The 27,582-nt window shown below is 42.9% G+C and overlaps 1 protein-coding gene across 1 annotated transcript in view; it reads left to right on the forward strand.

Moving 5' to 3' along the window:
• Positions 1-2,574: 2,574 nt before the first annotated feature.
• GRAMD1C (GRAM domain containing 1C) overlaps positions 2,575-27,582 on the forward strand; it is a 54,177-nt gene continuing 29,169 nt past the window's right edge. The window contains 6 exon segments of the mRNA XM_074852764.1: positions 2,575-2,596; positions 2,599-2,645; positions 4,057-4,185; positions 21,144-21,228; positions 25,004-25,107; positions 26,883-26,978. Of these exon segments, the coding sequence (XP_074708865.1) occupies positions 2,575-2,596; positions 2,599-2,645; positions 4,057-4,185; positions 21,144-21,228; positions 25,004-25,107; positions 26,883-26,978 (483 nt within the window).

Raw genomic sequence — 27,582 nt, forward strand, 5'->3', positions numbered from 1 at the left:
CCTGCTGGTTTTATCTAATGGTTTTCCTTATCTTTAAGACTCTTCAGATAATGGAATTGTACTCGAGTATCCAGCAAAGACTCGATTCCACACCTGTTAAAACACAAAGCATAATTCAGCTGAGAGAGGCATGAGTATTTCTGCTTTTCTTTAATATTTGAAAGCAAAAAGGGCCCCAAAAAACCTCCCATCACACCATGAGGAAATCTGTCATCATGCTACTGTCATATGGCTTTCTTGAATACTCTTTTAATAAATAATGTGATCTGCATTTTTGCATGTGGATGCTCCGCAGTAATTGCTTCGAGAAATTCCACATCTGACTTGCAAAACTCTGTTGATCAAACGTCAGGAGGAATGCATTCCTTGAGTGACCACTTGTGCCTCTAGCTTTGGTGTGGTGACACCTGTATCAGCGAAAGCAGGACAGGCTAGAGGGAGTACGGCTAAAGGAACCTAAAAGGCAAATATTTCTTCTCTGAAATGGGTTGGGAGAGTGGGAATACCTGGGATTTACCAGAAAGGAATCACTCCAAAGTAGATTATATATTAAGAAGGGAACTGGGACCCAGTTCAGAGAAACATAGCACTTCAGTAGAAAGCAGGAAGATAGATTGTGAGTGTCTCCTGAAGGAGGTACTGCCCTTGTGTTAGTGAGCAAAACCAAAATATCTATGAAAGGAAGAATTTAGAGGAGCCAAAAACAATCAAGAGTTTGAGGAGGAAATAACCAGTAAAGTCAAAGGCACCTGGCAGATCAAGAGGAACTGGGACCGAATTACTGGCTTAGAGTACTGGCCGTGACCGTGTGTCAGAGAAGTCAGCGTGGGAAGATGGAGCTGGACCAAAGGCATTCCAAACAGTGTCTGATTTAAACCCAAGTATTTGGTGTGTTTCTAAAAAAACCTTCAAGTGTGTTGTGATGGACAAACTACCGTTGTTCCTGCAAATGCTCTTTATGTTCATTTCATCCTGTAATAGCCATCCTCTTGTGAATCTTCCATTAAATAGGACATGCCTGAGCAAAACTGTCAGGTCAGCCAGCTTTGAACCAAGGGAACACAAAGGGGTTTTATTGTGGCTGGCAGCCATCGGTCCAACATGAAGCTTCTCCCACTTGGATAACCCAATATGATTCAGAGAGAATCTCACTTTTTGGACAAAAAGTAAACTGGTCCCCTGAGTGTTGTTGAGAAAAGCCTGAAATATTTGCATTCCAGAGGTCCAAATCAAGAAAACAAGCAACAAAAATTAAATAAAACACACATTCTTTTTTACACTTTCTTGTAAATTTTGGAGACTCACAGTCGGCGGCGTTAAAGCTGTCCTGTCCAGGCTGTCGGCTGGGAGGGGACGTCAGCCACAGCGAGTTGTGGCCCCTTTGCTGATCTATCAGCAGTCAGGTATCACGGGGCCCAGAGATGTGCCTTCAGCGAGAGCCTCAACTCACTTTCTGGGGAAGCGGTGAGAGAAAAGGGACAGCAGGAAGAAACAGCACTGCGGTGCCAGGCTGCTCTGCCTCTCCTTCCCTTGGCCATCCATCCCTCCATCCATCCCTTTTCATCATCTACCAGGCAGCCACCCAGCAAGGTGGTGATTTCACGTCAAGGGGCTCTTCTTTTTCCCTCGAGGTGATCTGAAGGGAGAAATCGGCAAGCTGTCATCGCTCTGGCTGGGTCCCCTGATTTGAGGGGTCCTCTGATTTGAGGGGCACCGTTTGGCGCCGTCTACCTCGGGGGCCGGCTTTTCAAACCCCCGGGTGCTCACAGCTGGGGCAGAAACCACTCGGCGCTGCTCAGCAGCTTTAAAAACGGAAGGCTGCGTTTCCTGAGAGGAGTCCCCCACCCTTTACTTCCCTTATTTCGCAGCACGGTCCCCACAGCGGGGGGGGGGTCGGGCCCGGGACGCCCCTCAGGCCGCGGCCGGGCCCGGGGCGCCCCGGGAGCGCGCAGCCGAGGGCGGGCTCCCCTTCCCCTTCCCCTCCCTCCCCCTAGGTGTCCCCCTGGAGCGGCCTCTCGGCGGTTTATTTTCCGTTGAACCCCGAACCCCCCCCCCGTCAGATTTAGGAACCGATTTTGCTGCCCGGACGCCGTTTGACGGGCTGCGCGCACGGGGAGGGCGGCGGGGCGCGGGGCTTTCCCTCAGGCGGGAGGCACTAACGCCGCTTCCCGCCCCCCTCCGGCAGCTCCCCGCAGCCAGGAGTTTTTCCTGCTACAGCCCTCAAACTTTCCACCGGCTCTGACGCTTCGTAATTAACCCTTCTGGAAGCCGCCGAGGGGTTTCTAAAGCTGGCCGAGGAAGCGGGGGGGGGGGGATCAGAGGTGCCGCGGCCCTCTCCGCCCGCCCCCCGGCGGCTTTTTCTCCTGAGGAGCGGCGGCGGCGGCGCCGCTCGCCCTTGGCAACCGCCTCCCGCCTCGGGTCGGCGGCCCGGCCGGCGCCTGCCCCTTTAAATGGCGGCCGCGGCCCCGCCGTGCGCCCCGCTGAGGCAGTTAGCGGGCGCCGCGCCGCCCTCGCCCCCCTCCATGGTAAGCGCCGCCGCCGTCTGCGCCCTCCCCGGCCCCGCCGGCGGGCTCCATGCCCCCGGCCGCTGCCCCGCCGCCGCGCTGCCCCCCGGGCGAGCCGTCCGCCGGCGGCGGGCTGCGCAGGTAGGTGCGGGGGGGGGCGGGAGCCCCGCTCCTCCCCCCCCCCCCCAACCCCGGGGACAGCGGGCGGGCCGAGGCCCCCGGCGCTGGGGTGTCCCCCGCGGGCAGCGCCCGGGGGTGAGGGGCCGCCGCGGTCCGCCCGGCCGCCACCGCCCACCTCCCCGAAAGTTTATTTTTGGGGGGGGTGAGGTGGGCAGGGCCGGGGGGGTGGCGGCGGCCTTCCAGGCCCGTGAAGCGCTGGGGCTACTGCGGGCCCCTGAGGAAGGGTCCGGGCTCTGGGGTGCTGAGAGCCGCCCGGGGAGAGACGAGGCGGCTTCGGGGTTGCTGTGGCAGCCGGGGAACTCCGGCCAGATGGTGGGTGGGTGGGTGGGGAGCGTCGCGCCCCTGGCATTCACGGGGAACCGGGGTGGCCAGCAGCAACTGGTGGAAGTCGCCGCGAGTCCGTGTGTTTGCGTGGAAAACCTCGGGAGAGCAGCTCTCACGCCACGTAGCCTGGGGTGTCTCTGCTGGCTGCCTCACCCCGTTGTTTTCTCTCGAGCGTACCCCCAGGCCGGGCTGCGGGCTTGCCCGGGGCCTCGGAGGAGCGCTGGCCCGCTGGCCGGCTGTTCGCACCCGTGGCTAGCCGCGGGCGTGTGTGTGCGCCAGCGTCGGTGTGGTTTTTGAGTCGTTTTGGCCTCAAAACCGAGCTTTGGCTCTTGCTGATGGATCCAGTAGTACAGGCGGTGTTAGTTATGGGTTGGGGCCCTGGACTGGTTTTGTACCAGTCTGCGAGGTGGCCTGGGACAGGTGTGTCTCTGCGGCTCGTTTTCCCTTCATAAAGCAAAGCTGACCTCCCAAGTGAAGAGTGTTGATATCAAGGGAGAGCGCTACAGAAGAGCGCTTATCTTTATCATAACTGATACGAGTAGAACTACTTGCCTCTGAAGCGTTGCGCTCGTATTTACATGCGACAAGATACGATTTATAGTGTAACTAATATTAAGTATAAATGTTTGATGTGTTTGTATTATTATACAATATATGCCTGTCCTCTGGCAAGTGCTACACCTGCACGACCTTTCTCAAGTTTTGGAAGGTCCCACAGATGCTAGAGACGTGCTGCATGTTATGTGCTGATGCCTCATGTTCTCATGCTCTAAGTGTGCGCGGCTTCAGTGTGCGAGTTGAGGGTCTGCTCTGTGGAAATAAAATACTCTGATAAAAATGTAAGTAATAATTAAATACAGTGTACTCCATCAAAAATGTAAAATCAATGAAAAGGCTGTCAGTGGGAAGTGTTTCCATGCCGCTCACCTTGGTGAAACTAGCATGTCAAGTTTTAATTTAATATGTAGCTGTTAAATGGATTAACCATCTTCTTATTTCACCTTTCTCCTCCGTTGTTGAGTTACATGCCTTGCTGCTTTGTTCACAGGAAGTTCATGAAGTGGATCATGGTGTTATTAGCCAGCTACTTGCTGATTCAGAGGAGACTCTTAGTTCGTGCACAGAGAAAATGCAGGGTCCTGCTCAGTATAGCTGGAGTGCTGACTGGAGCTTTTGGGTAACGTGTTTTACCTTTCTTCTAGCTTGTGTTTTATTTATAAATATAATATATGTATATTTTAATTTATATATATGTGTGTGTATGTACTAGCTTTGTATCCACAGTTCTCAAGTTGCTTTGTAGTCATGAATTAGTAAAGCATTCTCCACCCATGTAGTGAGGTAGGTAATTTTATCATTATCAGTTTACTAAAGTGTAAGCTGAGACCAAGGGGGGCTGAAGTTGTTTACCTGATGTCACCTATCAAGTTAGTGACAGCACTTCTGACTTTCATGCCCAGTCCTGTCTCCCAGTTCCTTGCATGGTTCATTAACCTATCCAATGTCTCTTTATGCCTTTAGAAAGACATTCTTGATGCTTTTTAACAGTAAGGGCTGAATTTTGATTCTCAGTGTTGGGTAGCTCTTTCTGATGTGCTTTCCTAGTGTCTGGTTTTTGCCAAGTAAACACATTGGTTTTCCACAAGAGTAAATAAGCTTCCTGTGTTCTGTGTAAAAAACAGTGTTTGTGAATAAGAGCAAAAAGGAGGGGTTTAGTTTTGCTTCTCTACACTGAAAGTGGAGGGTGTAATAATAAATGCTGTCTTTAATACTCTTCTCATGCTTTTCATAAATTTATCTTTTTTTTTGTTTGTTTTTCCAGTGCCATGATAGAAGGTAAACTTACAGGTGTAGACTTTCAGCGTATGTTTTGCTGTTAGTTTGGTGGATGGGTTGCTGCTGTTAGATAGGGAAGGGGAACACTTGTGCGTGCAGCTACAGGCAGGGTAACACCTGATCTCGTGAGAGACTTGGATTCCTTTCCTCACAGCTCTGACTCAGGTTCTGCATCAGGTGGCCTCAGTAAATTGGCGTGCTTCAGCTTGTGCATGGGAACATCATCTGGACTGTGGTGTCCTTGTCCTGACGAGGTTATCGGAGTGTTCACTGTGCTCAGCAGGTGAAAGATTAAGTAACTAGCAAAGGCTGTAGAGAGTCTGTGGCAGAGCTGCGAGCAGAACTGGGGGATTTGATTTCCCAACTCCTTATTTATGAATCTAGCTTGTGTATGTCTTTCCATCCTTCCTGTTCAAACTATGTCCTAAGGGTCAGAACACTGATTTAGCATAAACTTCCCCCAAAATGCATGTGTGTGTACTTTTAAACCGAGCACCAGTAGTCTGGAGCCGATGGAAATGGGACAGGCTGAATGAATCCTGGCACATTGTAGAATTGTGTTGCTAGAGAGTGAGTACTTGGATCGTTGGGTATTTTCTCCACCGCTGCTACAGCAACGATACGGGGCCGTCTGCCTGTGCCCAGCTGTATCTCTGTACTTGAATCGATAGCAAACCACGCTGCGCAGACATTGTAACTGCCAGCTGTGCTCTCATTAGATGGCAAATCAGATTGTGTAAACTAACTCTTTGTTTGTATACAACTGTTAATACAGTTGGTAGTTTGTGAGAAACAGACCTGTTTAGGTCTCGAGGTCAGTTTGTCGCAACTCAGTCTTTCCTTGACAAGCTTGGCAATCTAAAATAAAGTATAATACATGAAGACTATAACTGTGCTGTTGGCTTTGCATTTTTAGGTTTGAGACACATGCCGAAGGTTAGAAGTTTCTTTGAACAGAGCTTTAGGCACGTAGGGTATTGTGTGTCCTCACAGTGCCACACTCTGCTTCCTGTAGTAACTCGTGCCTGTAACTTCAGGGGAATGGGATTGTTTGGTGAAGTGATGGCTGCTGAGAGGGCGTGAGGTGTTGGCCCGTGTGATTAAATGGTCTATGATTTATACTTCGAGACCTCAGTATTTGTTTGAAGTTAGTGTTTATCTGGTTCTGCAAATATGACCTTGCCGTTAAAACAAAGGAATTGTGTAAATAATTGCCTCTTGTAAGACAGTGCTGTGGCTTGTAAAGTTCTAGCCATACTGTTTGTCAGTGATTAGTTTTAAAAACCTCTTCCGATCTGGTTATAGGAGTTTGGTACTCATTTTCTCAGCCTCAAGAAGACTGAACTTAGAAGTAGCGAGAGCAGAAAGTCTCAAATTCAAGGCAAAAATTAAGATTTTTCTAATTAAAATGTTACATCATTGGCATCTTTCCCGGCTCTTCTAGACGGAAAATGTGTTTTAAGAACCTGCATGGTTGATGATCAGCTGCTGACTATATAAACAAATCATTAAAACTCCCTAAATACTGAGTCATAGTAAATGTGTAGGTGATAACACAGAAGGCAGCTTGTTGCAGTGTGCAAAGCATGTGTCACTAACACTTGACAAAGGATGATCTTGGTGTCCTGTGGCAGGTGTGGATTTGTTATGCTCATTCCTACCCTTAAGTCAACAGGACTAAGGAGTTGCTACAACAGGGAGACTAGCCAGTGGTAGCATGCAGGGATCAGCTTTGTCTGGGTTATTTGCTTTGAGAGGCTGCACGTTTCTGACCACTTTGGGTTGCTCCAACGAGTCATTTCTTCTAAGCAGGTGCTCTTGCTCTTCTGATGATGGAAACCAAATGTGGATGTTAGAGCCTGACTGGTTTGACTTCAATTTTTTCTGGATTTGAGTGGGAGTAGGCAGTTGTGCCATGCCTCTGGAAGCCAGGCCAGGTATCCTGAATGCTCAGTGGGTGCTGTGAGCACATCTAATTAGCAGCAAACTAGGGTTGGGAGCCTCTGGGTTATAATCTCTTTCCTGGCTATGGTGAGTGGGGAGAAGGAAGGGCAGCAGAAAAATGAGCAGGGAAGGAAGAAAAGAAGAGAATCCTACTATGGATAATTTTTCCCCAGCTCTAAAAAAAATAATACTTTGGATAGCTTTACTGAAAAATTTGGAGAAAGAATTCATTTTTGATCCTACTGTAAGCAATTCTTAAACTGGTAGTGCTACTAACTGCTGTTTTGAAGGTGGGTGCTTATTTTGTTATTGTTTGGTAGGGTTTTTTTTTTTTTGAACACTGTTCCCTGGAGGTGGACAAAGGTTTTTATAACCTCACTGGAGGAAGAAAAAAAATCTTGCTTGCAGACTTAATCTCAGGGCTTTCCTTCTTTACTTGAACCTGTAAAGCTTGCATCTACTTTTGATTAAATGGTTCTATTTTGGCAACTGCAAATAGAAATAGTGAAAGTCAAAGATGCTTTGGAAATTAAGTTACATCTGGAAGCCCTATCTCAAGATTCTGAATTCACTTTTTATCCTTTTTACACTCTTCATACTGAAATATAATTCAGTTTAATATCCTTGGAAGAAGAAACCTGTAAAAGTCTTAAGTGTTCTACTGTAATGAAGAAGGTAAAAGTGAATGAGGAAGCTAATGAAAAGGATCCTTGCATCAAAAGTGAGGGTGTTCTCTCTGGGGACTCCAGTTTCTGTTAATAAGCAGTCAAAGAAAGTTCATACATGTCTACAATAAGAAGAATGCCTGTGGAAAGAAAGACCAAAAAAGTAAGTCCTTCCCTTGTGATGAAAAGGTAGGTGGAAAGAGTTAAAATCAAATGAGCATCTCTGAGAAAATTGCTTTTATCTGGGAGGCTTGTTCAAGAATTTGGAAATGTGAGGTGCCAAGGAGGTGTTGGAAAGAAGAAATTAGAAAAGGCTTAAAAAAAGTCAATTTGACTGCAGTGTAATGTCAGTTTAAAGAGTTGATCAGCGTGAAGGAGTACGACGATAGACGCAAGCAAGCGAGGCGGTGAAAAGTGAAAATAAGCCTTTTATTTTTCGTAATAGAAGAACAAATGAGGTTGCACAAGATTTGGATAAGCACTTTGAATTTTTACAAACATGGATTTGGTTTCTGTGAGAAAGATCTAGTCCGTGGGAGCATGTGAAAATACATATGGCAAGAATATGATAAACATATATGACTCAAACCTGCACAGGAGGGATGCAGATACACATTACAGTTTGGAAGATCACTTATTGCAGCACAGATACAAGTTGACATACTTTGGGGCCCAAGACTAGGAAGGGTTAGATGAAATATTTCTTGCGTTTATAGTTGTTTGAATACTCCTTCCACCTTCCTCTGAAGACTTATTGCTCACTCTGGGAAGGGGTTACTGGGCTTGTTAAATCAGTAACTATGTTCTGGCAGGCTGGTATTTAAGGCCCTTGGACAGTTGCTTCATCTCCTGTGTTGTGTCCTTGGTATGTTACTTCCTCTGCAGAAAGCTTTTCTTCTCATCTGTGCCTCCAAATGCTTGGCTTGTGCAGAAGAGACATCATGGCTTGTGACGTCAGAGGAGGATTTTTAGCCTCCTTTTTGTTTGCTGGTATAAAGCAGTCTGCTAAGGAGGATGAGAATTGGATAAATACTCTAGGTCTCCAAAGAGAATAATCTTAAGCACACTTAAGCAGTGTTTTTCTGGAATGTCATAACTTGAATCTAAATAGGTTTTGCTGTACTTGCAGCGCTGGTATGTTGAATCTGTAGTCTCTAGAAAGGTGCCTTTTCTTTAGCCCTGTGATAGCACTGATTATACAGAAGCAGTGTTTTAAAATGGTAAGAAAATATAAACTATGTAGTTCTAATCAGCCCTTGAACATGACTGATTAGGCTAAAGTGTTTTTCTCACGTCTTTTCACCCCGGGAATCTCTTGCTGTCGATGCAGCTCCAAACTGAGCACTGGGGTAGATCTGACTGCCATCAAGTTTCAGCCTGTTCTGAACAACTGACAGTTGGTGCCCTGTCTAAATAAGCTTTCCCCAGCTGCAGCAGCGGCAAGTTCCATATAATATGAATTATTATTACACACATCTAAAGAATTAGTCTAGAACCTGAAGATTGAGTTTAATAGATCAGGAAGAAAATACTTCAGATACATGTGATTTGCTGTTTGTTTTTTTTTTTAAGTCACTAAGAGCAAAACCATTAGAAATGTAGTTCAGAAAATCAGCGTGGAGTCGGTTGAACGGTGATACACTTTCAATGAAAGGGCAGTTCATAGCTTGTGGAATGAAAGGTTTAGAAGATAACTCTAGGAGATGAAGTAAGCTCTGGTTATGGTCTTTGTGGTTTGGTTACAGCTTTGCTGTTTAGTATTGCTGCAAACAAGCAGTGGTGTAGCACTGTCTTTTTCAAGTCTGCTACAGGTGAGCTACTTGCATCCCTTTGGAGGGAGAGAAGGCAAGTAAGCAAAACTGTAGAGGATATGATTGTTTAGTGGTACAATTAAGTCATTAGCAGCAACTATGAGTAGAAAATTCTCCAGGAGATGCTTAAGGGGAAAAAAAAGCCAGCCAACAAAATCTGAAATATTTTGTTGAGGTTTAGATGATATGGGACACATACTTACCTATCCAAAACATAAGAGCATTCTAGACAAGAGTATATGGCTTTTCTGCTAATGACTACTCTGGAAGCTATATTTTGTGTCTTCCTATGTAGCAGGTGGTTATGCACTAACCGAGTTATGTCAAGATTCTGTGGTGATATTGGCAGCATTTTAGAAACTACATGGAGTAAGTGGGTTTTTTTAGGTAGTGCTTTTTTATTGAAGCTGCTTGCCAAGTCAGTAAAGCCTAAACTTGGGATATTTATGTATTTGTTACTGCAACCCCCTAAAGCCCCTAGGGAAATGACAGATGAAATCATTGAGGGCTTTGGCCTGCATATAGGATCTCTCAGCTTCTCCTGTTTCCTGCTGTGCCTACCCACCAGGACTCAAGAGATCACCCCTTTTCAGAGTGAGTGGAGGTATGTGGTTGTGAACTATGGTGTGTATGTAGCTCTGATCATGTCTCCCAAGAGCTGACCCTTTAAATTTCATTTTTATATAAACTTAAAGAAAACTTATGTATGGTCTGTCTTCGCTGAGAATGGTTCAATAAAATCTGGTAGCAGCTTTTAATATAGAAATGACTAAGAGTAAAATCTGCATTTGGTTTCTGAGGTAGCAAGGGAAGAGATCAAATTAGGTATTTCATAGAAAAATTAGTTTTGGGGCAATTGCTTGGTGAGTGCTGTTTTCTGTGTAACTTTAAGTGCAGTAGGGCTGCTGGCAGGCTTAATGAGATGACCAGTATCATTTGTACCAAAGCTGTTCATGTAATTGGCTACAGTCATTACTGCATTAACTATGTAACTACTGTTGTAGTTTGTTTAATATGCTCTTTCAGGTTTTCACTGTATTCCTGATCCAAAGTATTTATCCTGCTGTGAGTTGCTGAAAAGTAAATGACACCATGAGGAGCTACTTTCAAGAGGATTGTTTGTTTCTTTCATGACCTTTTTTTCTGACCAATATTTGGGGACTGTTACTAAACTTAAATACAGATCAGAGATGCCAGAGTCCAGTTCTGGTAAAGTAAGCAGGGGAAAGGGCAACTGAAGTATGCCATTCTTCTGTATTTGGCTACTTTTGTATTAAGTAATCTTGGTGGGACTTTGTTGCAGGTAAGGAAGAGGAGTTCAGAAGTAATGTGTTATAGTTACTTTATCGTATGAGAGTCTCCCCACCACTCCGCCCCCCAAACATCTGGATTTTTTTCCCCATGTTTAAGTGGATCAATTAAGTCTAAAGACAAGCAGTTTGAATTTTTTTCATTACTTAGGCAGCCTGCAGTGAAAGATCAGGTGAAGGAACAGATGTTCTTAACAAATAACATTGGCTAATTGTTTCACACACATGCTGTAGGAAGAAATATGAGTCAGATGAAACTGCTGTTCAGAAAGGAATGTATTTATTATCTAAAAGGAAATCTTGACTGAGCTTTTAATTGTCATTGCATCATATTAGTTAGTATGCTTATGGCTGTTGAAACCTGGACAGTGTGGTTACAGCACTCGAAATTAAACTGGGGAGCAGACAAATTGTCTGAGCTAAAGGATAACTTTGTGCTGGGAGGGTGACAAACTTACTTCCATTACACAATGTTAAAATAGTAACTGCAGAGTTCATACAAACACACTTGGTTTATTTGTATTAAGTTTGTTTTAGAGCTTGATGTATGACAGGGTTTGTTGTTGGCTTTTTTTCGTTGTTGTTGGCTTTTTTTGTTGACGTTAAGTCCTCCCGCTGTAGATGAAATTACTAAAGCAAAACAAAAGATTGCTTGAATGCTGCGTCTTTGAAGTCAGGAAAGTAGGTAGAGATCCACAATTTTTCCCTAAAACAGAGAGTAGGTAGAGATCCACAATTTTTCCCTCAAATGGAAAGGAGCTAGGCACTTAAGACCCTTGTGAACTTGGCTTATACTTGTGTATTAGGGGGGCAGCATGAAACATGGTCTCTGGCAGGGGCATTATAGGCATAATTTTATTACCAGGTTCAAAGAAGCTATTGCCAGCTACAAATAGTATTGATGAGGATGCTGAGTAAATCTGAGATTGGAGCATCTTGCCTCCTGGAAGCTAAAAACACCTTTGTTTCTAGTTCAGAGTTGGAGAAGATGTATGTTTGTTGATGTAAGCATCCAGATCTCTTGAACTTTTTGCTTAACCTTCTTAATTAAGATTTAAATGTTTGTTTCATCCAAACTCAGAGGTACTCGGTAGCGGTTACATAAATAAGTATTTCTGAAACTGCAATTATCAGCCTTACTGCTAATTGGAAGTGTCCAGACTCGGGTGAAGATGGTGTTATCTTATAAACAGGAAATGCCCTTAAATCACTTTATGCTCATGCTACTTCTGAGGCCTGAGTCACAGTGGTACCCAGGCTTTGGCAGGGCCTTTCTGAGATCACTTTGAGTCCTCTTACTGTCTTTCTGATGGAAAGAAATCGCCAATTAATACTTGTTTGTATAGATTTGCCTCCCAATATCTTGCTGCTCTTTCAGCACACAGCGATTCCCTGATGTATCCAAGCTTTGCTTTGGGAAGGCAGAAGAGTTGCCTCGTTTTTCTGGTGAAACCAGTTCCTGCTATTTACATATGTAGCTGATCTTGACAACAGAACTGCGGCCATCCAAAGTGCCACCACCCAGCTAGACAGACAACTGCTTAATCCTAGTGAGTAGGATTACTCCACTTTTGCCAGTGTGGCTGGCAAAATGACTGTAAATACAGCCCCATTGTGTTCAATTACCATCTCCTTTCGGGCATTCAGATTTAAATCTGGTTATCAAGTGATTAAAATGCCTTGAAATGCGTTTTTCTGTTTCTTCTCTCAGCTTTCTCTGTAGGGCTGTGCTAGGAAAGGGATCTTTTCCCTGCTGTCAGGTGAGTCATTAGCCCTACATTCAGCCAAGTGCCCAAGGGGATCAGACTTATAGGAGGCTGGGCCTTCAGTGGGCGAGGTGGATGCACCATAGAGACACCTGCCTCTTCTCCTATAGCTCTGAAAACGTGTGTGTTGTAATAGCTTCTGGGGATGCAGTCTTGCAGCTGGGGATGGGTGGGTGATGCCATGCAGCAAAGAAAAAGGGGCTCCACAGCCCCTCACTGCTGTAGTGGCTCATCCTCTGTGCAGGGTGAAGCTCCTGTGCAGCCTGCTATTTCCTCCATAGTCCTCCTTGCTTCCAGAACAGCCCCCTCTACACAAATGGCAGTCAGAGCCTGACTTCAGGTAGTTCCTTGCAGGAATTCAGCAGATGGGTCCTAGGTAAGGCAGATGGAAAAGGGACAGACAGCACAAAGCAAGCAGAATAGGTGCATGTCTGCTGTGCCCCTGTCAGAGCAGGCAGGGAGGTCTGATGGGCATGCAAAGTCCTGTATCCCTTGCCTCAAAGTGTTGCTTGGTGCCTACAAAGAACTGAGCTCTGGGCAGCTGGTGGAGGGGTGGGTGGTAGTGTACTCGTTTGGGGAGCTTGGGTGTGCATGAAGCCTGTCCTGATCTCCCTCCCTCCCTGCTCTGGAGCTCAGACTGAGGAGGTCTTTTAGCAAGGGCTTGATGTACAAGCAGACAATAGCCAGGTCTTGTGTGAGAGTAGACTTGGGTCCACGCCGAGTTACCAGGGGTAGATGTACTCGATACGTAAGGCTGGTGCATGAGCTGTAGCTTTCAGTGATGTAGAGGAGGAGCGCTGGGTGTTGAGTGCTCCTTTCCAAGCTGGCGTTTCCCTGGTGATGATGCTTTCCTCAGCTGTCCCCTTTGGGACTTTTGTGAACTTGAAATGACCTATGCTACTACAGTCTGCCTCCCAAAATCTGTTTAGATGATAATGATTTTAGATTGGAGCTGGGCAGCTCTCTGCCTCCCCCCACATCTTAAGTTTTCTTTGACCACTTGCTGCGGCATTTTTGTGCATGTTCTGCAAGGTTAGTGTGTTTCAGCCTGTTTTCCAAGCTGCCATGCAAGCAGAGGCTGGCAGAACTCTAGCTAGTTCTGCTGGATGGTGTCCAGCACCAGCTCTGAGCAAGTGGGTGAGAGAGGGGGGAGCCGTAGAGACTGCCTGAGTGTTGGCCAGGGATTTGCATGGGTTGGAACAGGCTGCAGGCAGCTAGAGGAGGAGGAGGTATGTGTAGGGGGTGTGTGTTTTCTGACTTTGTTAGCTTCATGCCTCAGTTTTATTTCTGAAATGGAGCATATGCTTTGCTCCTCACTGTACGTGTCAAACTTGATTTTATATTCAAATTTGAGTTGTTACAAAAGTACATTGGCCTCACCATTTAAAAATGCTTTAGAATGCTTACTTGCAGAAAGTAAGTACTGAGTTCTACAAAGCAATTGTTTCAGAATAAACCGGGAATATTGTCAATCCAAACTATTTTTTTTTCAGGGAAAAGTCTATAATACTGCTAATGGAAAGTGGCTTTCTTATCATTGATAAGGAGATTATCAGCTTGTTTCCCAAGGACCTTGTTGGAATAGCTGCAGCTGAACCCTATTTCAGTGAAATGTAATGGCATGTGAAATTGAGCTAATTCTGGTGGCATCTTGAAGGAGAAACTTGGGGTTCCTCACGTGTTCTAAACTGAAATGCTTTGTTACAAAATTCTTCCATGTGTTTTCTACTGTTTTTTCTAAAGAACATTAAAAAAAAAAAATAAATCTTTTAACTGGTTGTGCAACTTAGTCCTCCAAAAAAAAAAAAATCTTTACCTTTCAACTTTTTAAACATTAACTCTTTGAGTTTTCTTTCTGCTTGGGAAGGAAGCCAAATTTTAAAATTCTTCACAAAAAAATGATACTTTTGTTCTATTTCTAATTACATAACCTAATGTTAGCAGCATAGTTCCCAGTATTTTATATGATGCTAAATTTTCTTGTCTGTCAAAATCGTAGCTGTGACAGCTTTGGTTGTGGATTTTGTAGGCTGTTTTCCAAGCCGTGCTCCAACATGATTTGATATTTGTACTTATATAGGCAAAGCTCAAGTGTGTGACCTTCTTTCCTGCTCTCAAAAGGACAAGGTGGTTGGTGAGGTGCAGGACCAGGCCTTTTGTGAGCAGGATTCCAGTTCAGCTGAGTTCATGTTATGCCATGGGGTAAAGAGTTGTGATACAGGCCTCCCTGCTCAGTGGTCGACCAGAACTGCTTTTTGGAAAAGCAGAGTCTTACCGTTTGTCAGGTCAGTTGATGAGACTGAAGTCCACAGTGGAGCTGGTGAGGGCTGGATTGCTGTCGAGGTGCTGTGGGACACAGTGCTTCTGATGTACTAGAGCTGGTCTTTAAAATAAATAGAAGCCATCTCCCTTTTGGAAGTACCTAATTCAGTCAAGCTTCATGACACTGGGTGTCAAATACTTTGTAAGTGGGCATCCAATATTTTTGAAGCTCTCCATAATGAAATAATTCTGAGGAATTTCTTCCTACATGGATTTTTGAAAGCTACTGGTGTTAGTGGTAATTAATAGTCTGTCTGACACTTTTAATGTGCCTGCCTGTGCATCTGTGAGAACGAGTTAATAGTAACACTCATTTTGGGGGGACTAGGGACTCTGTCTTTAGCCTTGCTTATGGGATCTCATAGGATTTAAAAAAAACCAAACAACACAAAACCCCCAAACAAAGAAAACCCTAGAAAATCCAGTGGTTTGAGTATTTGCTCAGGACCTGTATTTTAATATCTCTTCCTTGAAATTTTACATGTTTCATTTCCAACAGAAGAAAGACATAGTTGCACCAGAATCCTTACTGGATGCTGCTCTGCCTGTACACAGATGCCACTGAAGGAGAACTGCCATTGGTTTGTTTTCTGCTCAGTCACTAAGAAATGTTAAAATCTGTTTCTCCTTCAGCCTCTGCGAATAAGAGGGGGGCTGGGCCACAGAAGGGGGCGTAATGACCCCAGTGCACAGCCCCGTGCTTGCCAGTGGCCCACTGGAAGAGTGCCCTGTGCTTATGAGACTCCTCTCTCCAGAGAAGTTAAGGGTGAATGAAGAAAAGCATTTAATGAATGTAAGTAAAACAGTGCTTAAACTCTTCCCCCTCCCACTGTGGCTATGAGCTTGTGTCCGTTTCCTTGAGAGCATGGGAACTTCTGGAAAACAGGCTCCTAGGGAATACAGTGGCTGAGCCAACCCTGGCAACAGTTGTTTTTCTTTTTTTTTTTTAATTGGTTGACATGCCTCATATGACCTATGAATTAAATACGACTGTGTGGATAATCACGTGTGATCAAATAGCTCCTTATTTAAAAAAAACCCAAAAGTGGACACTCTGTACACATCCAGCCCCAAAATGCACAGTGTACTGTACACAGCGCAGTAAGTCACCCTAAGTAAGGTGGTGTTGCTCTTCAGGTCCTGTGAGTGGTTCTTTCTCTGTGTGAGTTTAATGATTTTGTGCTTCAAGAGAAAGAAGAGAACAGTAAGTTACTGCTAGTAAAGCTTATGACTATTCAATAATTGAAAGTTATGTCTAACCCCAAATTTTTCTGTGATTCTGTCAAGGAATGGTTAGTGAAAATAGATCACTGTAACAGAGTGGATCCGGACTGTTTGCTAGTGACAGGATAAACAGAACAAGTCTGACACTTTCAAAATACATCCTCGTGCTTGTTTCCAGGAGAAATGGAAAACTGCCCTAGAACTGTGAAAAGATAAGGGAGGCTGGTAGTCATGTGGACGTAAGCTTCCACTGTGATTCTGCGCCTGCAATGCTACATCTAGCTCTCAAGAAGCACATTGAAAATAGGAGGGATTCAGAAGAGCTGTGAGAATAAGTCCAAAAAAAATCTTTTTGGTAATAGACTTGAGAAGCTTAATCCCTACCCCAAAAGAAGATATGGGTTAACTTGCTCACAATCCGAAAATAATTCACGAAGTGAAGATAAGATTAACCAACAGACCACTAGAAGAACTATCCATAGCTAGGATGGATTTTTCCATCGGGGTGACTTTTAATTTAAGAAGGTAAAACTTTTTTTTTTTCTTTCTCAAAGGGAAACTTGGTCATTGCAGCTCTGGTTTTAAAGCAGGAGCTAAATTGCGAGATAGCTGTGGCTTGTGCGTTATAGATTAGATTGGATGGTCGTAATGAACTTTTCTGGACTGAAGAAATGGCTGCAGTGCAATCAACATTTCTCTGATGGAAAGGCTTGTCAGACTTGGCACGTTTTACAGGTAGCCTCAGCAGAGAGACCGCCATCTCCGCGTGCCACGGGAGTTGTTCTTGTGTTTATAGATAAGTCCGCCTGAATGTGTTCTGGAGTATGTGAAGTCTTATGTTTGCCTGCCTTACACTGGTAAATGAGGCTTTTGTTTGGGGCTGTTAGCTCTCTCCTAGCCTAGTGAGGCTTTAGACTCACTGAAGTGGAGTGTTGGTATGTCTTGTTTCGTTTTGATTTTTTATTTCTCCCTTACCAGATAAGTTTCAGGAATATGTGTAGTTTAAAGTAGTCTTTTTGTATAAAATTAAACTCCTCTCTGACTGTGTGTTGTTCTTCTGAAGGCTGTTTTCTTTTTTTTTTCCTGATGCCAAAAAGGATTTTAGATGAATTTGAAGGGGGGGGGGGAGCAATACTCTGTTCAGTAGAAATGTAACAATTTTTGCCAGGATATTTAATGTTTGTTTTAATGTGCTGGTGTAGGATTAAGAAGTACTTTAATCCTAACCTTACTAATACTGTCAAATTTGTTTTTGACCACGTCTTGAAACTTCATAGGAAAGTACAGGTCAAGGTTCTTCTGTCTTTGGGGACTAGTACATCAGGTGTCTTTAAGTGGGGTGTAGAGATACCTAGGGATTTGCTTGCTAGTAGGCAGAGGAGCAAAGCCACATGTCTCATTGGCCATCTTTTGATGGTTAAGAGAGGCTTCTAAGCATAAAGGGGGAGTAGGTCAGGCAGCTTGCTTATAGGCTTGTTTGGTGGTAACTGATACCAAGACTCAATGGGAGGCACGTGTGCATCTCTTCAAAGGAGGTGACATCAGAGTTGTATTACTCTAGCGGTGAGGTCAACTCAGTTGTGTTCCTAGTTGTTTGTATTCATAGCTGCATGTCGAAACTGTCCGGTAACGTGGTTTTTGTGGTGTCTCAAAACCAGGGGAAAACACTAACAAAGCAAATGCAAAATTATTGTTGTCATTAGCAAATGTTAAGAAATGTGCACACAGTTCTGTTGAGGTTGATTGACTATTTGTGTGCTTAGTGATATGTGCAATCAAATAATTTCCTAACGATTAGCAGTTTTGCTGTATTCCTGGGAGAAGGCGTAGCTTAATTTTCCTCCCCAATTTGCTAAATGGCTCAAATTATTTGCAGTGTCCACACTTGGAAGATGTAAATGTGAAGGGAAGCTGTTTTTTAACAGGCTTCTATCATATAAATAACTCAGCCCTATTTAAGTTAACACTTTTTTTCTGGAACATGACTTTATGTAGTTGGACTCTGGTCCATTTCTAAACAAGGTATGAGAATCGTTTAGCTATGTGTCTTCAAGTAGTATCTGGTTCTTACATAACTGTCTTCTGTGAAACTTTCTGGAAGAGGTTTTTCTGCTTATGCTATTTTACAGGTTTCTGGTATATTTTGTGGCTTCAGATAAAGAATGCTAATATGTTGTTGGCTGGACTTAATAATTTTCTTCATGATTAAATATAGCATACCCATAAATGCCTAAGATTATCCTCAGGCAAAGTGTTTGCCTGATGACTTATAATTAAACTTAGAAATGTGCATGTGTTAAAAATGAGTTGCTGTTTTCATCTCTCAGATGCTGCACTGCAACCTAATTTATGCGTCTCTTCTTTTAATATTTGATGGTGAGTGTTGTAACCCAGAGGTGGCAACCTGCCTCAAATGCTGCCATGTCTTGGATATTATAATAGTGATTATGAGAGATGCTGTATTCATAGAAATGGAAATGTCTTATTTTCTTCACTTTAAGGAAGCTGATAGTGCCAGTAACCTTAAAAGTGTCCCTGTTGTTCCCCAGTCCACTGAGTAATCTCTTAATCACCAAGCCACATACTGAGGATGTAATAATTACAGATCTAAGTGAGCTACTTTTCATGCAAAGTAAGGAAAAGATAAGGTTAAAAAGTTTCAATGTGCTCACTTTTTTCTGCTAATTAGATAAGGATTCAGAGCAGGCTCTTCATAAATGTCCTAAGAGCTCAGTAGAAATCTGCAATTAATAAGAGGATTTCTTATAGCCTGTTTGTCACTTGTGACAAAGAGCCCTTCGAAATGCCAGCAAGGGTTTCTCAGACAAGCTATCGCAGGTTTTATGCTCTAGAAAAACTAAATTTCTAAGTAAAACTCAAGATATCTTGAGTTTGGATTCCTGGAGCTATTCAGGCACTAATATAAATGTGACTGTGATACTGCAATGCTCCTATTCTCTTCCTGGTTCATTTTGTCTTATAACCACAAAAATGCTTAACTTCAGTGTAGCTCTTATCCCTTGTATACAGCGTGCTTGAGAAACTACTTCTCTCCTTAAGAACATGGCTTCTTAAATCATGGTTTCATAAATCAGGTTTGAAGACTGTGAACTTTGTTTTGCTCTTTTTTCCCCTTGTATGTTAGCATTGTCACCACAAGCTCAGACTTCAGTCAGTTGAGGTATGACTCTGTAAACTGTACAGTCCCTGGAACTACAGGTGGAAACTTTACAGATCTGAGCTGACTTTTCATTTTTTTTCCCCATGTCTCTTTCCAGAGTAATTGCGAAGAATTCAATTTCTTCCAAGTGGTGCAGTCGTCGGATGCCAGTTTCAGATGATTGGTTAAAAGCATGCATTTTGGGGCACAGTGTGGCAAGGCCAAGAAACGATAGCCTATCTACTTTAGTAGATGACATGCTCTCCGAGAATGTTATTTTCATAATTTCAGAAATAGCTGACGTATAATTGGAAGCATACAGCTTAGAGGACATGTCTAACGTGTTGCCCTGGTAGTTGCACCTAAAGCTTTCATGCTTGCTTTTCTCAGAAGGGTGGAGGGGTGGATGTATTTTCTGCCTCCCTCCCTCACTGCATTTTTGCACTGCAATGCTCAGATTATGAGTGGACAGCAAATATGTACTCACAAGTGGTCAGACATAAAGACTTTCTTTTATTGATGGTAATAGAAGGTAACGTTGACTTTTTTTTAAAGCTGAACTGAGTCAGGGCGACTTTGCCCTCTTCTGCATTATATGTGCTTAAACACCTGACCTTGAAGTAGCGTTTATGTGTTCTTGTGGCCAAAGAGCTCAATTCTCAAGTGTAGGTAATGACAGACCACGGTAGGATGTGTGTGTAGGGTTGCGTTCAGGGAACTTTTGAACTGCAAGAAGCAAGAATCTCTTCTGTGGAAAATAGAAAAATGTGAGAATCTTCATGAGGTGGGGGCACTATTGGCACTAGTTTATTAAAAGACCCTCAAGCTGAAGATAAGTCTGTCTGTTCTGGGATTGTTCTGACAACAAACGCAGACATAATGAAAAGGTCGTGACCAACTAACATGCTGCAGGAATGTGCTAAAACTGGGGTTTTTTTTAGTAAACGTGCTGTGAGGTCATACAGTCAAAAGTGGTTCTTTGCCTCCTTTGTTTGTTCTTCTCCCACCCAAATGTAAATAACTACTAACCTTATGGTAGAGCTGGGTTTAATGGTGAATGTAAAGTTTTGGAGTAATACAGGTGCTCAAAGAGAGAATAGCAGCCACGTGCTTAAGATTTTTAGAAAGGTAAAAAAAAAAAGTGTGAAAGTCTTTTTTTTAATATATTTATACCTGGTTTTGGTAACACTTGGAAGTGACTTCTTTCTGTCTTAGCTATAGTCCAGCTGAGTCATTGCCTTATGCAGCATTTTGTTAGGACAGCCCCTAAAATAAATGACCAACATCTGTTAAGAAAAAAAAAAATGGCCTTGTTGTTACTGCAAAATGAAAAATAGGGCTTTTAAACAGAATCTTTTCTGGAGTACATGCTGAAGCTCATTATCTGAATGGGAGCAGGGGCATTTGTTTATAAGAATGAGGAGTTAAAGTCCATCAAGATTAATCTTCTTTGCTATGAGTTTACTGCCCAGTTTGAATCTTAAATGAACCATAGACAGCTATCTCTTTAAATATGGGGTGAAATGTGGAACAGATCAGGAAATCAAGAGGTGATGATGGTGCTGCTATTTGTGCTTAGTGGAAGAAACTTTTGCCTTTATTCTTACAAATCTAATTATAGCAACTGGCAAAAAGTTCACTGCATTGTAGTATTCCTGAAATGGTACTCCAAGTAGGAATTTGTGTTCTAGGTTGTGTCCTTGTGTCCAGCTAGTGGCCTGCACGAGGACTCGATCTGCTCTGTCACCTCCTGTGTTGTTGCCTTGCTTGCCTCTACATTTGGTCTGTGCTAGAAGCCTTAGCCCTGGAAGGGGCTCTCATGTCTTCGAGTGAAGCAGGTTGCCATCATACAGCTGTAATGCCTGGTATTTGGCAGCTGGCCTGACGGAGGGATGGCTTGGCCCATGCTATTCTAAATACTAGAAGCACACCCTTCCATGAGCAAGCATAAAGTTAGCGATGATCACAATACTGCCTATTCTTTATTGCTCTTCTGATGTTCATTTGTTCTTCAAGATAAAATTACACATCCAGTGTGAAAACTGTTGATAGCTGAAAATAAATGTTTGCTTAGCCTTTTACCATTCTTTGTTGCAGCTCTCAAGTTCCACTTACAAATATAGGAGTGAGGAATTCAAGAGACAGTTTTCTCATCTGCCAGACTCGGAGAGACTCATAGTAGGTAAGACGTAATCACACCAAAAGTGTGTGTCTTCTGGCTGATAACTCCAGATTGTAGTAGTGCCAAGGTGGGTTTTTTATGGCAGATTCTAACGACAGCTGATAACTTCCTGTTCTCCTGTCTCTGAACAAGCATCAAATAGCTTCAGGAAAGGTCAGGTCCGTACTCCTCTCCTGTACTGCCTGTTTTGCAAAAAAAAAAAAAAAAGATTCCTTTTGGGGGTTGAGGAGTGAAGGACTGGATACAGAATCTTCTAGTTCATCTAGATATGGGATGGGAGCCTCTTAAAAGTAGCGATAGGAAGAGAAATTTAGTGGGTTTTTAGACAAAACCCTTGACAGTGGTGGAGGTGTGACTGTCTGACAGCAGTTAGCTGACAAGCGGGAAAGGAAGGTCACTGTGCAGGGTCAGGGTGAGCACTGAGCACATAAACTCAACAGGTGTGATGCAAGTGTGAGAAGAACCAGAGGTAGAGTTAAATCCTGAGACCACTGAATTCGTTTTATGTTCTTTCCAGTGTGGACAACCAACTTGGTGTAGTTGTCATAACCGTTTATTTTCTATCCTGTGAGTGTCTGAGTCCTCTCACTTTAAAGAGGCAACTAGTTATGACTGAATCAGTTGCCATAAATGTTGGGAGAGGAGGGAATGATTCCGTAGTTGTAATGGGTTGGTACTTGGATACAAAGGTAAGAGATGTTGCTCCAGTGACCCTGTTAAGTAGGTAGAACATCCTTAGCAGAAGCTTTTCACTTGCTCCCTGGAACTAAGCCTAGACTCTTGCCCTAGGCACCTTGATTAATGTGACTTCTGGGACTGAGTGTCACAGTGGGTGCTTGTCATTTAAAGAAACTCTTTTCAGAGACAAATGCCAGCTATGTGGTATGAGGACATAAAATTCAGTATTTAAGTGTGTAATTCACATCAGCCAAGGAGATCATTAGAAAACACAAACTAATCTTCAGTTTATCCTGATTTATAACGCTGTGCACTTGGGTTTATTTGTCAACATGGTATATTGAGGGCAGATAACAATGTTTTATGTCCCACGCTGTTCTGTGTAGTTGTAGTTACTACCCAGGCTAGTGCTGAGCACAAAGTATGTTATCTAGTGGTGTGCTGTGCAAGTCTGCTAGTTCTGGGTTGGCTCATGCCTTGAGTGGAGGTTTTTCACAGCCCAGTATACCAGGCTAGTTCATCCACACACTGATGACATGGGTGTAGGCATAGAAGTAACACTCAGCTGAAAGAGCAGAGGTGGTGAGAACTGCATGGGGTGGGAGGGGAGAGAAGCAGGTGGCAGAGAATATCAGACTATGGTGCATAACTTCTTGGCTCTGAAATGTTCCTTTTGAGCTCTGACTCGCTGTTTTGCTCCACTGCAAAATCCAAAGGAGGCAAGTGTATAACTACCTCCTTTGCCTGCAGTGATGCACCTTAGTCCCTCTTTTATCTCTTGCCTTGCAGGTAAGCCTGCCTGCGCTGCTAGAGCATTCTGTAACAAATGCACTGTCCAGGAATTAGGTGGTGTTTTTGTACAAAAGTGGCATGGGGACTGTTTAAAGTTCATTTCTCATCTTATGCAACTGTTAAGGAAGTGAATGTTGAGAGCCTGTCAGTATATGCTTGCAGCATGCTGAGTTCCTTCCAGGTTGATGGAAGGGAAATTAGAGCTTTCGCTTGCACAGAAACAGTTAATCCCTGTGTCTTTTTCCAGCCTCACGAGGAGGCAGTTATCCTCTGAAATGCCTTCTGCGTTTTTAAAATACTTGAGTTCAGTACAGAAGAAAAGGATATTACTTCAAAGCATTGTTTTGATGTTTCTCCTTACACAAGATTGATATAAAAGCCGGCGAGCAAACTCTGGAGCACAGATTCAATGAACAGACTGCCTAGGACTTGGAGAAAGGTTTAGTTATGGGTTAATCTCAACAACGTAGCACCTGCTTCATCAGAAGCAAAGCCATTATTTTATATAGTTTTTTTTTACCACATAAAAAGCAGTGCTTCTTTGGAAGGACTTTTTGCATCCTCCAAGCAAAGAGCTCTTCCTTTGCTTCATGCAGAAAAACTTACCACAGGCTTTATAGTGCTCAAAGAAGCAATTACTTGCTGCTATTCATTAAAAGAACTGTAACTGTTCCTGTTCTTAACTTAGCTGTTAAAAAAAGTGACTGTTCCACTGCAATGAGCACTGTATATAAAGATTATATGAAATACAATTATTTTCTTATAATGAAAGAGAGATGTCTTAGACTTTTTAAATGGGAGTTTAAAGGAGTGCCACTAACTTTTTAATTTGTCTGAAAATGTTTGCGAGCAGCATCTTAAGTTAATGGATCTGAAAGCTTAGAAGGAGAAATGCTAATCTCTCCCTTTGATACTCTCTTTTATGTGGGTGGGTCATGATGGTGGTGCTCATCACTTGCCCAGTGTTCCAATATTTATAGGTCTGAATCCCTCTCTCTCCTTCCCTCCCCCAAACATAGGATTCAGATGCAAACTTCTTGGTAATGCTTTCCTCAAGTCCTTAACCTCAAACTCCTGCTGCCTTCCCTCTCCCTGCTCTCCCAGCATTTTGGTATCTGACTTCTCTTTAAACATGCACTTAGAACTTACTGGTTTGGGTTTCTTTAAGTTTATGTAATTCTGTTTGTGATTGTCTCCAAGGGCTCGTTGCAAGAAACTTTGTTTCTACTTGATTATTTGAGGGGAAAACCCAAGAGAATTTTAAAAATCATAATAAAAGCTTCTGTAGATGCAGACTTACCTTCAAGTTAGGATGGTGAGGGACTCCTGAACGTCTTGGTACTTGAACAAGAACTATATTCATCATCTTGTACACAGAATCAAAATTCTGGCTCAGGCAATACCAGGTACAATCCTTTTCAAAATAAAAAAAACCCTCTTTGATACCTCTGAAGTTAAAATCATTAACATCCTGCATGAATAGATACATTCTGGGTATTTTCTATACATAAGGTAACCTTCTTTAGGTTGGAGCTTCCAAAAGAGTCTGTCTTAACTTTCTAGCAGCAGTACTTCTGAAAATTCCTTTTGTTTGAATCTTCAGGCTCCGAAACTATGAAAGTTCTCTCAGGTTTTTAAAAAGCGCAACCAAATCCTCTGCTCTTGTTCTTAATTAGCAGGTATCTGATGATGGGTAATTGCTTTCTAGATGAAATCTGTTTCTCAGTAGGGATGTTTCAGCCAGAGGCAGTATCATAATAAAAATGACAGTCAGCTTCTGAAAATATCCCGTGCCTGAAGAACTGGATAGCTTCAAGCTGCCTTTTAGTGTCTCACTCTGCAGCTAGTTTTAGCTAGTGATAGGATCTGTTTAGTGGAAAATGATTATCTTACTACAGCATATGAACTACTGTTATGTAGGAGTTGACAGTATAATCTGTTATACTATGAAATGTTTGTGCATTCTGTTGTTTAGGCGCTTTGAAGTTTGACTTATGCATACTTCTTTCCTGTACTCCTGATCTTGCTCGATACCTGTTCTCTGAAAATACAGGATAATGCACAGGGGGTCAATAAATGAAGTGCTGTCCTCACACAGATACTTCTATCAGCTCTGGCTTTGGGGTATTCCCAGAGCAATGGTCTGGATGCAACCCAGTACAAGTCTGCCTTCACAGACTTTTGAAGAGTGAAAGAAATGGCTTTTTATTTGTATTGTAATACCCTTATCTCATTTTAAGTTAACAGGTTTGGGTCAACTGAGCTGCAATAAGTGAGTAAACTTGCTCTTGCTCTCTATACGTAGATTATGCCTGTGCACTCCAGAAGGATATCCTGCTGCAAGGACGCTTGTATCTCTCTGAAAACTGGCTCTGTTTCCACAGCAACATTTTCCGATGGGAGACCACAGTAAGATCTCAGCTCACTTGAATCCCACCTCTTTTTTGTCCTGTACTATCAGGGTATAAGAGTCCCTCAAACAAATCTTACCTTGTCAATCTCATGCTAGGAACTTTGTGCTGAAAAGAAAGAGCCTGTATCCCTGAGTGGAAATGCAGATCTGCTGCTCTGTAAAATAAGAATAACATTGGAGACATTGCAATGCTGAAGTAAGCCTCCTCTGTCAGTCACTCAGCATAGGAAGGAGTTCAGGAGTTAAGCTAAGCTGATCTTTTACAGTTCTGGATGACGATTTGCCTCTCTTCACCAAGGAGGGTAGCTCTATAAGGGCACGTAACACATAATGTTCTCCTGTAAGACCAGGAGCGTGGTAACTACGTGGTGTTGCCCTGTTCAAGAACTCTCCAGCATTGAATCTTACTTGGTTTAGTCTCACATGTAAATATCAGCATCTAAGAGTAGCTGAAGAGAATCAGTAAATGACCTCTGCAAGTTTTTGTATTGTGGTCTGTAGCTTTTGAACTGTATGAGCAAAAGTAGATATTTGTGACATGTTGGCACTCTATTTCTGTCAAATTAGGTTAATGAGTTAAAATTTTTTCATTCAGGCAGTCGTTGCATCTGCTGTAGAAATAGCATGAGGCAGTGAATGAGAAAGGTAAGGTAAACTAGTTAACAGACGATGGAGTTGTGTCAGTGTTCTGCAGCTGTGAGACTGTTCATACCTTAAGTTAATCTCTTAAATTCTACTATGTGTGCTCTGAAGTACAGGAAAGATAACAAATAGCTCATGTACTTAATACAATGGGGAGGTGTAGAAATGCTTCACTGAAAACCAAGCTTAATTTCATGAGATTAGTTTGATGATTGAATGTTTCTTATTATAGACTTGAGATTTTTTTTTTTTTAAATGAAACCCTTGAATATATAAACCACTCAAAGACTGATTTTTCAGCTAAACCAGCATACATCCTGGTAACTTGTTCCTGCCTGTCTAGCAGAGTGATATCTTCAGTGATATCCTAAGGCAATCTGAGCTCATCAGCTGCAATGGCAGAGCCAAGTTTTGGGACCTCCTTAGCAGGCCATGTTGATTCAGAGAGAGAAAGTGGAGGACCTTCTGCACACACAGAAAAAAATCAAGATCCTACTGTATGTTCTTCCTTTCTCTAAGCTGAATGTTAGCACAGTCTTATCTTCAAGGGAAGCGGGTAGGCTGGATAGAAATGGCTTGTTGCAGCTAGTCAGGCCATGCTCTTCTAAACAGAAACATTTCAAATACTAATATGCAAGGCAAACACACCCAAGCAGGAAGATTTCCTTGCAGTGTCTGGACTGCGAATAAACCTTTGTGAAAGTGAACTCGATTGCAGACTTCTGTGAGATGACATAGACAAGATAGTCTGTTACTGATCTATGTCCTGCCTTACCTATAGCGTACCGATTGGCATTGGCGTTCAGATCTGTGGTTTGTATGCGGTTGGGATTGTGCCCTTAATGCTTGAGTGCTGGAGGAGTGCACGAAAAGAAAAAACTACACTCTTCCGTAGTCGTAGTATGAAAGCAGAGGAGGTTACTCTTAAGTCATCTTAACTTGCTTCTACTTTGGAATGCTTGCTGTTAAGGTTAGCAAGTGGAGACAGTAATTGCCTTTGTGATCTCAACTGAATTGCATCCCAGGGTTTGGGGTTGGTTTGAGTTCCTCTTGTATGTTCTGTGACTTTTTAAATTTTTAGTCTTAATAGTAATTTTTAATATGTCTTATTAAATCTGTTTCTGCTTAGATTTCTATTGCCTTGAAGGATATTACTTTCATGACAAAGGAGAAGACTGCTCGGCTCATTCCAAATGCTATACAAATAGCAACAAAAGGAGAGAAGGTGAAAACCTGTATTTAAAAACATTTTTTAAATGATAAAGTCCAGGACAGAGCACTTGTAGTTTTAAATTTGCATAAGTAACTTCCCTGTCAAATCTTTAAATGTGATTGGCATTAGAAGACAGACTTGGTGGTTTGGTCGTTGTGCATATTGGCTTGATAATTCAGCTTTACTTGGGGATTCTGCAATCAAACTAGTGTTGATGCAGTAACCAGAAAGTAAGGGAGTTTTTGTCCCACTGATTCTCAAAGAAAAGCCGTTTGAAAGCTAAAAGTCCAGGGCATGAATTCAGAATGTGCATCCTTGAGATGACAAAAATATCAAATTCACTTGATTTAAAGTGCCCCTGGAAAAAAATTGCTGAAAACAGGAGGGCTGTGATGTCATGGAGTTTGAGTTAAGGAGAGATCTACCCATAGAACATGCAATTTTATGTGCTGGGAAATGTAGGTTTTGCATGTGTGTTTGGAAAAACTGAAAAGCGTGATGCAGAATGTTCTTATGTGCTTCATGATACTTCTTTTGTAAATGCCTTGAAAATAACAATTCTTGGCTGGATACAGAGAATAGCTTTCCAGGGTGAATCTGGAGCTATTCTTTGTAA

The sequence above is a fragment of the Strix uralensis genome, chromosome 2 (genome assembly GCF_047716275.1).
Source record: "Strix uralensis isolate ZFMK-TIS-50842 chromosome 2, bStrUra1, whole genome shotgun sequence".
Lineage (NCBI taxonomy): Eukaryota > Metazoa > Chordata > Aves > Strigiformes > Strigidae > Strix > Strix uralensis.